The sequence below is a fragment of the Crinia signifera genome, chromosome 4 (assembly GCF_055691185.1).
Source record: "Crinia signifera chromosome 4, ASM5569118v1, whole genome shotgun sequence".
Classification (NCBI taxonomy): Eukaryota; Metazoa; Chordata; class Amphibia; order Anura; family Myobatrachidae; genus Crinia; species Crinia signifera.
In genome coordinates, this window is record NC_139220.1 from 202,671,266 (window position 1) to 202,684,411 (window position 13,146).

At 44.4% G+C, this 13,146-nt stretch overlaps 2 protein-coding genes across 2 annotated transcripts in view; one reads left to right on the forward strand and one right to left on the reverse strand.

The window, feature by feature from the left end:
• The window catches only part of NUDT5 (nudix hydrolase 5), a 56,368-nt gene extending 50,596 nt beyond the window's left edge, over positions 1-5,772 (reverse strand). Inside the window, exon 1 of the mRNA XM_083183471.1 lies at positions 5,641-5,772. Coding sequence (XP_083039597.1) covers positions 5,641-5,757 — 117 coding nt within the window. The 5' untranslated portion in view covers positions 5,758-5,772. The remainder of the gene's footprint in view (positions 1-5,640) is intronic.
• Positions 5,773-5,835: 63 nt separating this feature from the next.
• The window catches only part of CDC123 (cell division cycle 123), a 41,263-nt gene continuing 33,952 nt past the window's right edge, over positions 5,836-13,146 (forward strand). Inside the window, exons 1-2 of the mRNA XM_083183470.1 lie at positions 5,836-5,987; positions 9,207-9,278. Of these exons, the coding sequence (XP_083039596.1) occupies positions 5,914-5,987; positions 9,207-9,278 (146 nt within the window). The 5' untranslated portion in view covers positions 5,836-5,913. The remainder of the gene's footprint in view (positions 5,988-9,206; positions 9,279-13,146) is intronic.

The window sequence follows — 13,146 nt, forward strand, 5'->3', positions numbered from 1 at the left end:
TGGTGGTTTATCACTCTCCATATTGTCACTTTTCAAGGCTTAGTACATCTCGCCCATTGTATTCCCATGATATCTACTGAGTGTCAGGTTGTGAGATAGGGCCTTTATTAGAAGAGGCAAAATTTGTCCCCGTTCCGATAGTGGGGGGTCTGCACATGCGCATATATTTATTCAGCAGAGGAGTAAGGGACAGGACATGGGGCCTGATTCAGACCTGATCGCACAGCTGCCGATTTGCAGCGGCCAGCGATCAGGTAAACGCTGACCCGCTAAAGTGAAATCCCGCCCTGTGGATTAATGAACTCCTTGTGCGCATATATGTGTACAGCTGCAAATCTTTTGGCAGCCCTGCAAATATGACTGCAACCATTCATAATCCACTCACCAAAAAATGTTTTCCCCACTGGTCACCACTGATCTAGAATTACTCGACAGCTGTGATGAAATCAGCTTTATCGAGGCTGGAACTGGCGTCGCTCACCCACCTCTATGAAGCTTGAGCATGCCTCCTAATTATACCTGCAATTTTTAGCATGCCCATTAAGGGAAAGTTAACACTCACAGACGCCGGCTTACTGTCAATCACCTTGGAAACAGCTAGCGATCAAAAAAAAAAAAAGTAGCAGGATGTTATCGCTGAATGTGCAATCTATCAGTAATCGACCACTGTGCCAATTTGCACAACAGCGATCAGGTCTGCAAAGCCTCCCAACATGAACCATTCCATTGGGTACAAAATACTCTGTTTCTGGACTTCCCTCTTAATTTAGGATTGCCATCAGATGTGCTGAATTAGTTACTTGATAATTAAGGTTTCACCACAGAGCATTTTGTTCCTAATGGAATGGGTCACGGTGGATGGCCCATGGCGCAGACTGAGCATGTCCAGCTGGGTAGCTGGCAGTAGGGAACCTCCATGTATAGGGTGGTGTGGCAGCTACATGATGAGGAGGAGGGTGGCTGTTCTATGCAAATAAGATCAAGAATAACATTTATTATGGAATGCAGATTTCAATGCAATCTGAGTGGGATCTTAACACCCAGGATTGCATTGCAATATGCGATCCTATAGGCGGTATGCATTAAGCCACATACATACCACCTGGCCAATGTCGCTATAATTAACTATATCGGCCACGGTCGGCGATATTGTGTGTACACACTGAACAATATTGGATGTTGATATCATTCAGTGACGTCACAGGAACCTGCTAAACATGTGGGTCATTTGGCATTATAGCCAGATTCACTTGCATGTTCTGCAGTCATCAATCATTGTTAACGATATTGAGTGTACACACTAGGCAATAGTGTAAAATATTGCTCAGAAGCCCCTTTCTGAGCAATATCTTTCACAATACCCTCTAGTGTGTATGAGGCTATAACAAGCAGATGTTGGGTCAAGGGTTTTGAAAGGAACCTGGGAAGGGGGGGGGGCATTGGGAGTCCCCCTGTCGTCCGCTGAGCAGCAGTGAGTAGACACTGTGTGCAGCATCTATTCCCGCAGCCAAAGGGGCTCAGGGCATGGCTAAAAGCTCACAGAGCCTATGGCCATGACCCAGTGGAGTAAGTTTGTCCCAGTTGCCCGGAGGCAAGATAAAAATTGGTGACACCCCCCCCCCCCCACACACACACACACATTATATAAATGTATGTGTGCATGTACAGTATATGTTTATAATAATATTAAACACAGAAAGAGTTGTGTATGTGTACAGGGCAGTTTATGTGTACAGATAGGAGATGTGACCGCTGACAGGTCTGGTGGATGTAGAAAAAGGTCTGGTGGATGTGTCAACACATCATATGTCGTTATATGAGCCAGTCACATTTTAATATAATTGATACTGTGCTAAGTATCAATTATATTAATATTTGACTGGCTCATATAATACTGAGGGCATTAATGACCCAATTTGGTTGTGTATTATCATCAGAGCACATACACACCCGACAATTGCGGGGAGGTGATCTGCAGCACCTATATTAGCAAAAACCCACATTTAACCGAGTCGACATATGATGTGTTGACACATCCACCAGACCTGTCAGCGGTCACATCTCCTATCTGTACACATACACTGCCCTAGCTTAAGCAGCTGGCTATCAGAAGGAATTAATACTGCAACAAATGTAACAAGAGGAAGTTTTCCTTCCCACATTTGGCAACAATACCTGTTATTCTGAAGAACACTACACTATATTAATATAAAGAGACTTGTTCTAAATACATAGTCAGTCCCCACACGTGCTGTTTTTAAACACGCACTATTGTTCACTTTGTTTGTAATTTGTATGTTTTCTTTTATATTTCGCAGTTTTAGTAATACTTAAAGGTTAAATTTTATTGGCATCCACTACTTCTTTAAGGTGCACCACACCCAGACACACTTTCTATTTCTGTGTTTAATGTGATATTCTTGTGTCTGTGGAAGCACACCCCTATCAAACAGTCATTTTGAATCTGTTTAAATTGAAAAAAAGGGGGTCACAACTAATATCTAAAATTACAATACTTAAATCCTGTGCGGCAGATCCACCCAGTCTGTTCTATGTTTATAATAAAGAGTATGACATGTCTATTGTCCTGCTAAAGGTGTGTACACACGGGGGCGATATTGGGTGAAATCGCTGGGAATATGGTCGCTGAGCGCCCATATTGCCAGTGATTTGGAGTGCTGCTGGCGATAAATCGGCAGCTGCGCGCTCCCATGTGCACTCCCTAATGGTCGCTGGTCGCAGGAGCATGCTCCTGCGACCAGTGGCTTCCCCCGGTGCTGAGCAGGAGGTCAGCGCCGGGGAGATGGGCACTGCTGCTTCTTCCCCTCTTCCCTGTGACACATTAACAGTGGCGGATGCTGCGTGCACAGAACACTGTGCGGGGGCCATGTCTGTGTAACAGAGGATGCTTGTACTACTTCGTGCGGCCACGCCTGCAGCCGCTGCGTTACCGCTGAGCACATACACCGCACACATCACATGTAGCCAGTCACACACACAGCCCCGTGTAATAATAATAACCCCGGTGGAAGTGTGTACCCGATACACCCCACCCCCAGCATACGTCACGGGGAAGGCGGATCCATACCAAGCAACCTGCCCCCGCCCTGCTTCTCCCTCCCTCCTGCCTCTTGTCTCTCTACACCCCTGTAGCAGTGTCTCCTTTTCATCGCTGATGAAAAGGAGACACTGAGCAATATGATTGCTGGCGATACATTGCAAGCAATATATCGCCCCGTGTGTACACACCATAAGAGGGGGAGTCAGCCACAGCAGCGATATCAATGGCTTTCAATTAACTGATTCAAATTAACTGGGGAGGAGAGGTGCCCCCTTGGGAGCAGGAGCCCGGCGGCAGATGACCCCATTTCCTCCCAGAGTTACACCTTTGACATGACCCCCCAGCATAGCCTCACAGACTGATGCAATTTGTAGGCCTTGTCCTCTTGATGACAGGTCACAGCCCCAAATTTCAGGCACACACGCCAGACAAGTTCAGAAAGTTGCAAAAAACAATGGAAAGTAAGGAAAAGCGCCCACAGTTAGGCAATAGTGCTTACGTCCCAAATTCTGATCAATATTTGAGGGAGTCTGTTACTTTCTTCCTCGGTGGAGCATGTGGGAAAAAATGGGAAAAGAAAACAAAGAAACAATGTGTAGTCCAATTTTTCAAATGTAGTCCAATACACCGTAGGTTTCTTGGAATGCTAAAAAAATTTTCTTTCCCAATGTGCGTATATCTTTAGGGGTTCACCACGTGTCTCCTGATTATTCCAAGGGTAACGTACATGTATGCTTACACTAAGAAGGTGTTTGAAAAACACATCAAGGTATCTTTTAATTTTCTCACATGTATGCTTACTTTCTTTTATGTGGGGGTCCTCTCATCAAGGTATCTTTCAGTAATGGACGTCTTTCCAAAACGTATATCCAAAAACGTTTTTATTGGTACAAAATATACTAAAAAATGATTTTCTTGACACAAAATATAGGCTGTATATAAGTTTTGGTGGATTGCTAGTGGCCTATGCCTGGGAGCAACAGATGTTAAATACCCGGGAGTGCTCACCAAAAACAGAAGGTCTCTTAGCAAATGCCATAAACTAAATATACCTTAAAAACTTAGGCAACACCGCACCTGTTGGTATGGCATTTGCTAAGAGACCTTCTGTTTTTGGTGAGCACTCCCGGGTATTTAACATCTGTTGCTCCCAGGCATAGGCCACTAGCAATCCACCAAAACTTATATACAGCCTATATTTTGTGTCAAGAAAATCATTTTTTAGTATATTTTGTACCAATAAAAACGTTTTTGGATATACGTTTTGGAAAGACGTCCATTACTGAAAGATACCTTGATGAGAGGACCCCCACATAAAAGAAAGTAAGCATACATGTGAGAAAATTAAAAGATACCTTGATGTGTTTTTCAAACACCTTCTTAGTGTAAGCATACATGTACGTTACCCTTGAAATAATCAGGAGACACGTGGTGAACCCCTAAAGATATACGCACATTGGGAAAGAAAATTTTTTTAGCATTCCAAGAAACCTACGGTGTATTGGACTACATTTGAAAAATTGGACTACACATTGTTTCTTTGTTTTCTTTTCCCATTTTTTCCCACATGCTCCACCGAGGAAGAAAGTAACAGACTCCCTCAAATATTGATCAGAATTTGGGACGTAAGCACTATTGCCTAACTGTGGGCGCTTTTCCTTACTTTCCATTGTTTTTTGTATCTGTATACCAGGAAGGTAACTCCTGGCTAGGAAAGTGCTGCCCTTTTTAGCGCCATTGTTTGTATTCTGTTGTATTGTACTGAAGTTCAGAAAGTTGGTAAGTATGTATTGGTAAATCAGGCAGCACCACAACCCCGATAATAACCATGGGGGGATGCGACTGCGTGAATCCTGCTGCGATCTACTACTACTTACATTTGGGGATACTTAATATTTGCAGTTAACTGGGAATTAGCTGCAAATATTAAACGATAAATGTGTCAATATGTACACTTTAATTTTTGATCCCTCAAGCTTTACCTGCTGCTGCTACTACTACTTCCACTTAATGAGTGTGTGGGGAGAAAACCATGCTTGCCTACCTGACCCTCTCCTTCAGGGAGAAAATGCTCTGTTCCTGGACTTCCCTGGTAATGTATGATTGCCAGCACCTGTGGTGAGCTAATTAATTGATAAGAAAGGTCACCACAGGTGATGGTAATCAGGGCTATTTTTGTGCAGGCTCTAGCAGGAACTGTGGCCCTTATTCTAGCTCACTCTTTCTGACAAAATATTTCTTAGATGGACAAAACCATGTGCACTGCAGGTGAGGCAGATGTAAAACCCCACCCAAATCTAATTATCTCTGCACAAGTAACACCTGCCTCACCTGCAGTGCTCATGGTTTTGTCCATCTAAGAAATATTTTGTCAGAAAGAGTGAGCTAGAATAAGGGCCACAGTTCCTGCTGGAGCCTGCACAAAAATAGCCCTGATGGTAATCATACATTACCAGGGAAGTGCAGGAACAGAGCATGTTCTCCCTGAAGGAGAGGGCAACAATGGATAAAACCCAGTTAATCATATCTGGGGACATGTTATTATTATTATCCAAAACCCTAAGCAGCGCTCACCCTACCTGTCCCCCGCACTGTGTGGGCGCAGGCTGCCACCCCCTGGCCGTGCTGGGAACTGCACAGCAGCAGCCGGCGGACAGTTGCAATGTTTTCAGTCCCCTGTGTGATGACGCAGCCATACCCAGCCATGACAGGAGGCGCCGTCACCACACAGCGATAATAACAGTGCTGCCTAGACACAGCCTTCCTGAGTGAGTTGTTTTTGGTTCCTAGCGCTGTTTCCCCCGGAAGGTGTCTGTGATACGACACGCGCTTCCTGTCCTGGTAGAGTCAGCATGAAGAAGGAGCAGGTGGTGCACAGCCAGTTCTCTGTGTGGTATCCCAGGTTTAAGAAGCTCAGTATCCGGAGGTGAGGCTCTATGCTGTGTGCCCGACCTCACTCGCCCACTATCACCCCAGCACTGGTGGGAGAAGGAGGTGGAGCGACCCGGCACATGCTACCTAGCATCAGTGTGCATCATACAGTACCTCCCAACATGACCCTCTCCAGGAGGGACACAATGCTCTGCTCCTGGACTTTCTTCTTAATGTATGATTACCTTCATCTGTGTAGAACGGGTTAATTGCTAAGAAATATGTGCTTCAACACAGATAATAGCAATCATGCATTAAGAGTGCAGTGCAGAAGCAGAGCAATGTGTCCCTCCTTGAGAGGGTCGTGTTGGAAGGTATCATGGTATGGTGTAATAATAAAAATATAGATATATATACACACACACACTCCCAAAAGCAACGCTAGGCAACAGAGTTCTGTGCATTGAAACACTGCAGCTGTAACGCCAGGCATGCCGTCACGTGATCATATAAGCAATTTAAATAAATAGAGCAATGTAATGTGACATCAGAAGACAGTGAGCAAAAACAAATCAGCATTAAGCTGTGGCTGGCCTGCTGGGCGTTGTGTGCTTGGTTGTGTTGGAAAGGGAAAAAAGAAATACACACATGCTAGTAGTTTCCCCTCTCCAACCAGTTGCAGCTAGAACCACTTCTGTCTTTTGACTTTTCCCATCATGCAGTGGGTCCATGTTTACCTGGAGGGGGAATATAATAATGTGGCAAGCCACCGCGCCCAAAGTGTGGCAAGCGAATGGAGGGTACATTCCAGTGGCAATAAAATAACCTACACCTACGGAAAATACAAATAAAATAAAAAACACTGTGAAGGAATGTAATAACTTCCGTCCTCCCCTAACTTCACATCCTCGTCAAAGAAGAGAAGTGGATCTAGACACAACCCTTTCCAAGCCCATTGTTAATACCGTATATACTCGAGTATAAGCCGACCCGAATATAAGCCGAGGCCCCTAATTTTGCCCCAAAAATCTGGGAAAACTTATTGACTCGAGTATAAGCCGGGACACACACACATACGGTATTACTGGTAGTATACATACAAACAGCGAAGAACTCACAACGTATACAAACAATGCTGACAAAAACACACAAATGGTATACACACAGTTGACACAGTCTGTGTCAACTGTGTGTATACCATTTGTGTGTTTTTGTCAGCATTATTTGTATACGTTGTGAGTTCTTCGCTGACAGGCATACACACACTTGCACAGTATACATACACACACAAACATGCTGTACTACACATACACACACACAGACATGCATAGTACACGTGTGTAAAAAAAACAACATAAAGGTACAGTAATTTATTACAGCACATACTGTACCCAGAGCCCCCTCAGTGTTCCCCCCCCCCCCCCCCCCCACACCAGAATTTATTTTACTTTATTTAATACCTTTATTCAGGGTACCAGTTAATACTGGTACTTAATATGCAGGACGGAGCAGAGCAGAGGGAGCGGAGCACCAGGCAGGAAGTGTCAACCTCTGACACTCCTGCGTGTGTCCGGCCCCTGCTCTGTCCTGCTGCAGCACAGCGCCGACGGGAGAATGGCAAGGTAGGGAAGCCGGGGGAACGGGCGGCAGAGCGGGCGGGGGAGCCAGCGGGGGAGCCGGCAGCAGCAGTGCACAGCTCCGGCGCTTTGTGGTATGTCTGCGCCGGAGCTAGTGTTCCGCCGGCTCAGCGGAATGGGGCTAAATGCTATGGGCAGGCACTTGACTCGAGTATAAGCCGAGTAGGGTGTTTTCTGCCCATTAAATTGGGCAGAAAAACTCGGCTTATACTCGAGTATATACGGTAATACTCCTTTCACGGCACCTCGGACCCAGTGGTTTTTATAGAAATATAGTATTCAGCTGGAGGTAAGTATCTCTTAGCCCATCTAGCCTGCCATTTTGCATCTATAGTATTGGCAACAAAAACCTGATTTGTTTCTCAAAGCACCCATACACTTGCATAAAATGTGGCACTTTTTCACACAATTTCAACCCGTTGAGATGATAAATTGTGTGAAAAGTGCTATGCGTGATCCCGTGTGAATCGGATGGGGAGATCATCAGGGCTGCCACAAGGATTTGTTGGATCCCACAGCCATGACTGGGATCGCAGGCGATACTCTTCAACCACCACGGGGGCTGTTCCACTTTTCCACTACCCTTTCTGGGAAGTCATTTTTCCCTGAACCTATCTCCCTCCAGTTGTGTTCTTGTACTTCTCTTCACCTTGATGAAACCATTGGTATATTTAAAAGCGTCTGTCATGTCCTACCCTCAATCAGTAATAGGCTGGCCAGGGACTATCTTAATCAGGCTGTTGTGAAACTACACATCCCAGCATGCATTGCCATAGTTGTTGCATTCCCTAATAGCAAAACTGTGGCAAGGCATGTTGGGTACTGTAGTTTTAAAACAGCTGGAGGGCCATAGTTTGGACATGCCTGATCTAATTGGTTCTGGGAAGCTGGCTTTTGCCATAAAATCACCAAAAAGCAAGCCTGTTTTTAGCGATAATGGGGCCACATTGTGCATAAACATAGATTTTGCTAAACCTGTGTATTTCACTGCGAAACGGGTCTTTTATTGGGTGATCCATCCATGTTTTAACAAGGGTAATTGGGTACTCAACTTTGTCTTTCCAGATAAGTTTTGTGCTGTAGGCCCTGCATCTTTTTATAGTGTCTAAGGTATTACATTTATTTATTCTGTAACATAATTTGGGAAATCTGTAACAACAAATCAACATTAGTAACCTCTGTTATGTAGTATTGTATCACTTTGAACTTCCATAGTCTTCTGAAATAACATTCAAGTTTTTTGGTTCATTGATTACCAACTAGTAGAGGGTTAAAAGATAATCTGCATAATAGACATGTCCAAATATTCAGAGCAGAACTTAAGGCCCCCATACACCAGAATGTCTTGGTCATAAATGTGGTGGAACGCTTTAAAAGCACATATGTTTCGCATACGACTGCAGTGGAAGCTGATGATCAGACATTTGAGGACCAACCACTCGACCCGCAGACTACGCATCATTGGCTCAGTGCACACGACCCGTCGAAATTGTGCGGATCATAGGCACATTGTTCTGGTGTATGGTGGCCTTTACAATATGAGTAACTAGAAGTCTGAGCACACCTGCATATACTGTAGCTTTGCTTCTGCTGCCATCTCACATAACTACACTCTCTTTTTTTTTTATTTTTTTAAGCGTCATAATTCCTCTGCCAGAAAATGTGAAGGACTATTTACTTGATGATGGCACTCTGGTGGTCTCTGGAAGGTAAGGTGCATTTGATTTCTCTCATATTAGTGAAAACATGTAGAAGAGGTCTTTACTCTGTGCATCATGTCCCTTAGTTAGACAAAACTTTCATATAGAGTCCAACTTTTTTTTTTTAAGTCTGCATTCAGCTGCCCACACAGGTTAAGGTATTTTAAACAATGTGGCAGTTTCCAACTAATTGGAACGACCAATTGTTTAAAAATATTACTTGTGTGGGCATGATGCAATGCATGCACCAGCGGGTCATTTATCTAGCTCATAGGTTCTCAAAGTAATGCCGCCCATAGACGTCCCAATACGGGCGTGCGTTCCGTGCTTAACTAGCATACATCGCATTGCATGCCCTGTGCATGCAATGCGATGCAATGTGATGAAAACTAAGTACAAAAAGTATGTGCGAGCACATACTTTTTGTACTGTGCGATGAGGTGCCGCGGGAGCGCGCACCTCAAAGCCCGCATCGCAGCGTGTATGGGCTCCTTCAGTCCTCAGGACACAACACAGTGCATGTTTTGCAGGTCTCCTCACAGAATCACAAGTGAAATAATTAGCTCCACCTGTGGATCTTTTAAAATTTGTCAGTGAGTAATGAGTGCACCTGTCGGGTATAAGTGTAAATAGGCTGAATTTGTAGCAGATTATTCCCCACATTCATGCCTGCTTTGTTTCTGCCATTTGATATCTATCTATAATGGATAAGAAATGTGTTTCTACACAGGTGATGGGAATCATAAATTAAGAGAGAAGTTCAAGAATAGAGTATTCTGTCCCTCCTGGAGAGGGTCATGTTGGGAGGTTATTGCAATAGTCTCCTAAAGCCTAAAACACACGGGGGGAGAGATATTGCTAGCAATATATGGCTGTGCAATATATTGCTCAGTTTCTCCTTTTCATTAGCAACCAGAGATGGTCGCTGATGAGAAGGAACCTCTGGTGGGGGAGCAGCAGAGGTAATCAGCTGGTTGCAGGAGCAAGCTCCAGCGATCATAAGAGGGCAAAAAACGGGAGCGCGCACCTGGCGATTTATCGCTGGTGTGCACGCCAATCACTGGCAATATGGTCGCCAGCGACCATATTTCCAGCGATTTCAGCACCTATTGCCCCCGTGTGTACACAGCTTTACTGGTCTTCCCAAGAACAGACTCTCGCCACTACAATCCATTTTAAATGCTGCTGCTAGGCTGATCTTCTTTGCAAGATGCTCATCGTCTGCTGATCCGTTCTGCCAGTCCCTCCATTGGTTACCTGTATCTTACCGAATTCAATATAAAACACTTCTACTCGCCTATAAAGCTATTAACCATACTGCACCAGCATATATCTCTCTACTTATCACAAAATATCTCCCATCTCGGCCACTCCGCTCTGCACAAGATCTGCGTCTCTTTCATCGGGCTGCTCCCATCCTATGGAATGCCCTTTCACGCACAATAAGACTCTCCGCTAGCCTCCAAACTTTCAAGCGTTCCCTGAAAACTCACCACTTCAGGCAAGCCTATCATATTTAAGTTCTACACGCATAACCCTCTGAGGCACTTATGTATTATATAGCTTCCCTTCTGGACTTGTAACTTGGTGGACTGCTGTGCTATTACTGATGCCTGGCCTTGTGTTTCCCTCCTATATCCCTAAGTTTAGATTGTAAGGTTGCAGCAGGGCTGTCCTACCTCCAAGTCTGTCTGTTGTTACCCAGTTTGTTTTCTCACTGTCTACTATTGTAAAGCGCAACAGAATCTGCTGCGCTATATAAGAAACTGTAAATAAATTAATGTTGTAGTTGCTGAAAGTGAAAATGCTTTTATTTCTATTTTATGATGAGAAAGATCACGGCTTGATTTCAGAAAGCCTCCAGAGCTGCTTGTTACATTTTTCCCCTTTGTACATTCTTTGAGCATGCTTAAAGAGAGCATTTATTACTAAAGGTCCATACACACTGGGCGACTATGCCCAGTGTGTATGGACACCGATGATAGCGTTCATCGGTGCGGGGAAAGCCGCTCAGTGCATACACACTGAGCGGCTTTCCCCCGGCAACGACGGAGGGGGGGGGGATGGTTTTGCATAGCGCAGCTCTATGCAAAGCCGTCCTGAAAGCCGCTCAACTTCTGGTATAACCAGCAGATGAACGGCTTTCCCAGCGATCTTGCCGGAGCGCGCAGCAGCGCTCACTGGTCATCGCCGGGCCATACACACTGGGCGGCTTTGAGCTGAAAGCCGCTCAAACCTGCTGTTTTGCGCAACTTTCAGCTCAGTCGCCCAGTGTGTATGGGTCTTTTAGACATTAAAAAATCTGCAACTGATGGTTTTTGGAATGTCTAACATAGGTCAGACCCTGTTTACACTGCACCTTGACTTAGATTATTCCAGAGTCAGCCCTGTTGGGTTCTGGGTGACTAACTGACAGTCAAGACTCCGTCATCAGAATCCCGACGGTCAGGAGGCCGACATTCGGAATACTGACTTACACAGGCTATTTTTCCTCACAGGGTTCCATGACTCCCATAGAGGTTGCATAAAATAGGTGGAGACTGCAGTGAGCCAACGAGCCCACAGTGTGACTAGGGGCTTAATTGCACACAACCCCTGTCGGGCTTCTGATGTCGGAGAAAAGACTGTCGGAATCCCGACTGTTGGGGGGGTTATACCATACCCGCCTTGTTTGTGTTAAACCTGTGTCTGCAATGTATGTTACTCACAGACATTCCCTTGAGGCAGACCTCTGCATGCACAGACAATCTGAGACTTTTAGGCCAGATAACCCAGGTTGAGCTGTTTTACACTGCATTGTTACCCTGGTCAGTGTCCCAGGTCACTCGACATTAGTTATTTTTCAAAATCCTGTCCCAGGTTATTGTGGCAGTAGAAATGGCGTAAAACTAACTGCACTTCAGTTGTGTCTAACCTCTTTCCAGTCTGGATTTTCTCAGCACTTTGTAGAAATGCTAGTCAAAGAAGAGGGTAATTGACCCAATATAGCTGCATTTGTCTCAAATTGAGTAGTATGCCCAATAATCATCCTATTGAAATCTTTTTGCATCTCTATTGAGCATGCTGGTAGATGTGCATGGAAGATGACAGCAATTTGTGTGTGTGTGTGTACACGCTGTCCTACCTTTGAATTTAGTAACAAGCCTCAATGATGCCTGAAGTCAATGACTTGAGTGAACAGCTGGGTCTTGTCCAGGTGGTTCAAGAAAAGAAGAATAAAAACGTCACTAATTGAAAAAGGATAATATATACTGGTCAGAGAAGGGGAATGCATATGGATCATTTAAAAAGTGGTGAGCTCTTTTTATATCGGACTATCATCTGTTACTGTTCTGTACTAACACGGAAAGGTAATTTTTGTTATGTAGAAGATAATAAACTGGAATGGACTTCCTGCTCGGCAAATGAATGATTAAAGTACCCCTTACGTATTAACATGCTCATGCTGGAGGGACTAGATAGAATGTTTGGTACACCCCTTTTACTAAAATATGGACTATAAACTGTTTTTGAGCTCTATTTCATAACTGATTTGCTTTTTGTTTGAAGCATCTTTATTGTACTGTTGATGCACATTTTTTAGATTTATTTGCCAATCTCGATACCTCCTAAACAATGACTGTACTGATTTTACCAATAATGAGAAATAAGCACATTTATACCTGTGACTTTGCCTGTCTTCTACTAAAAATAAGGGTAAGCTCTTTGGAACAGTGAGCCTGATTCAGAGTCGATCGCAAAGCAAGTGTTTTCTCCAATGGACAAAACCCTGTTGAACTCTCTCTGCACATGTTAAATTTTCCCCACATGCATTGCAACATGGTTTTGTCCAAACAACTTTGAATCAGGCCCACTATTCACCGGTTTTCCATTTTAT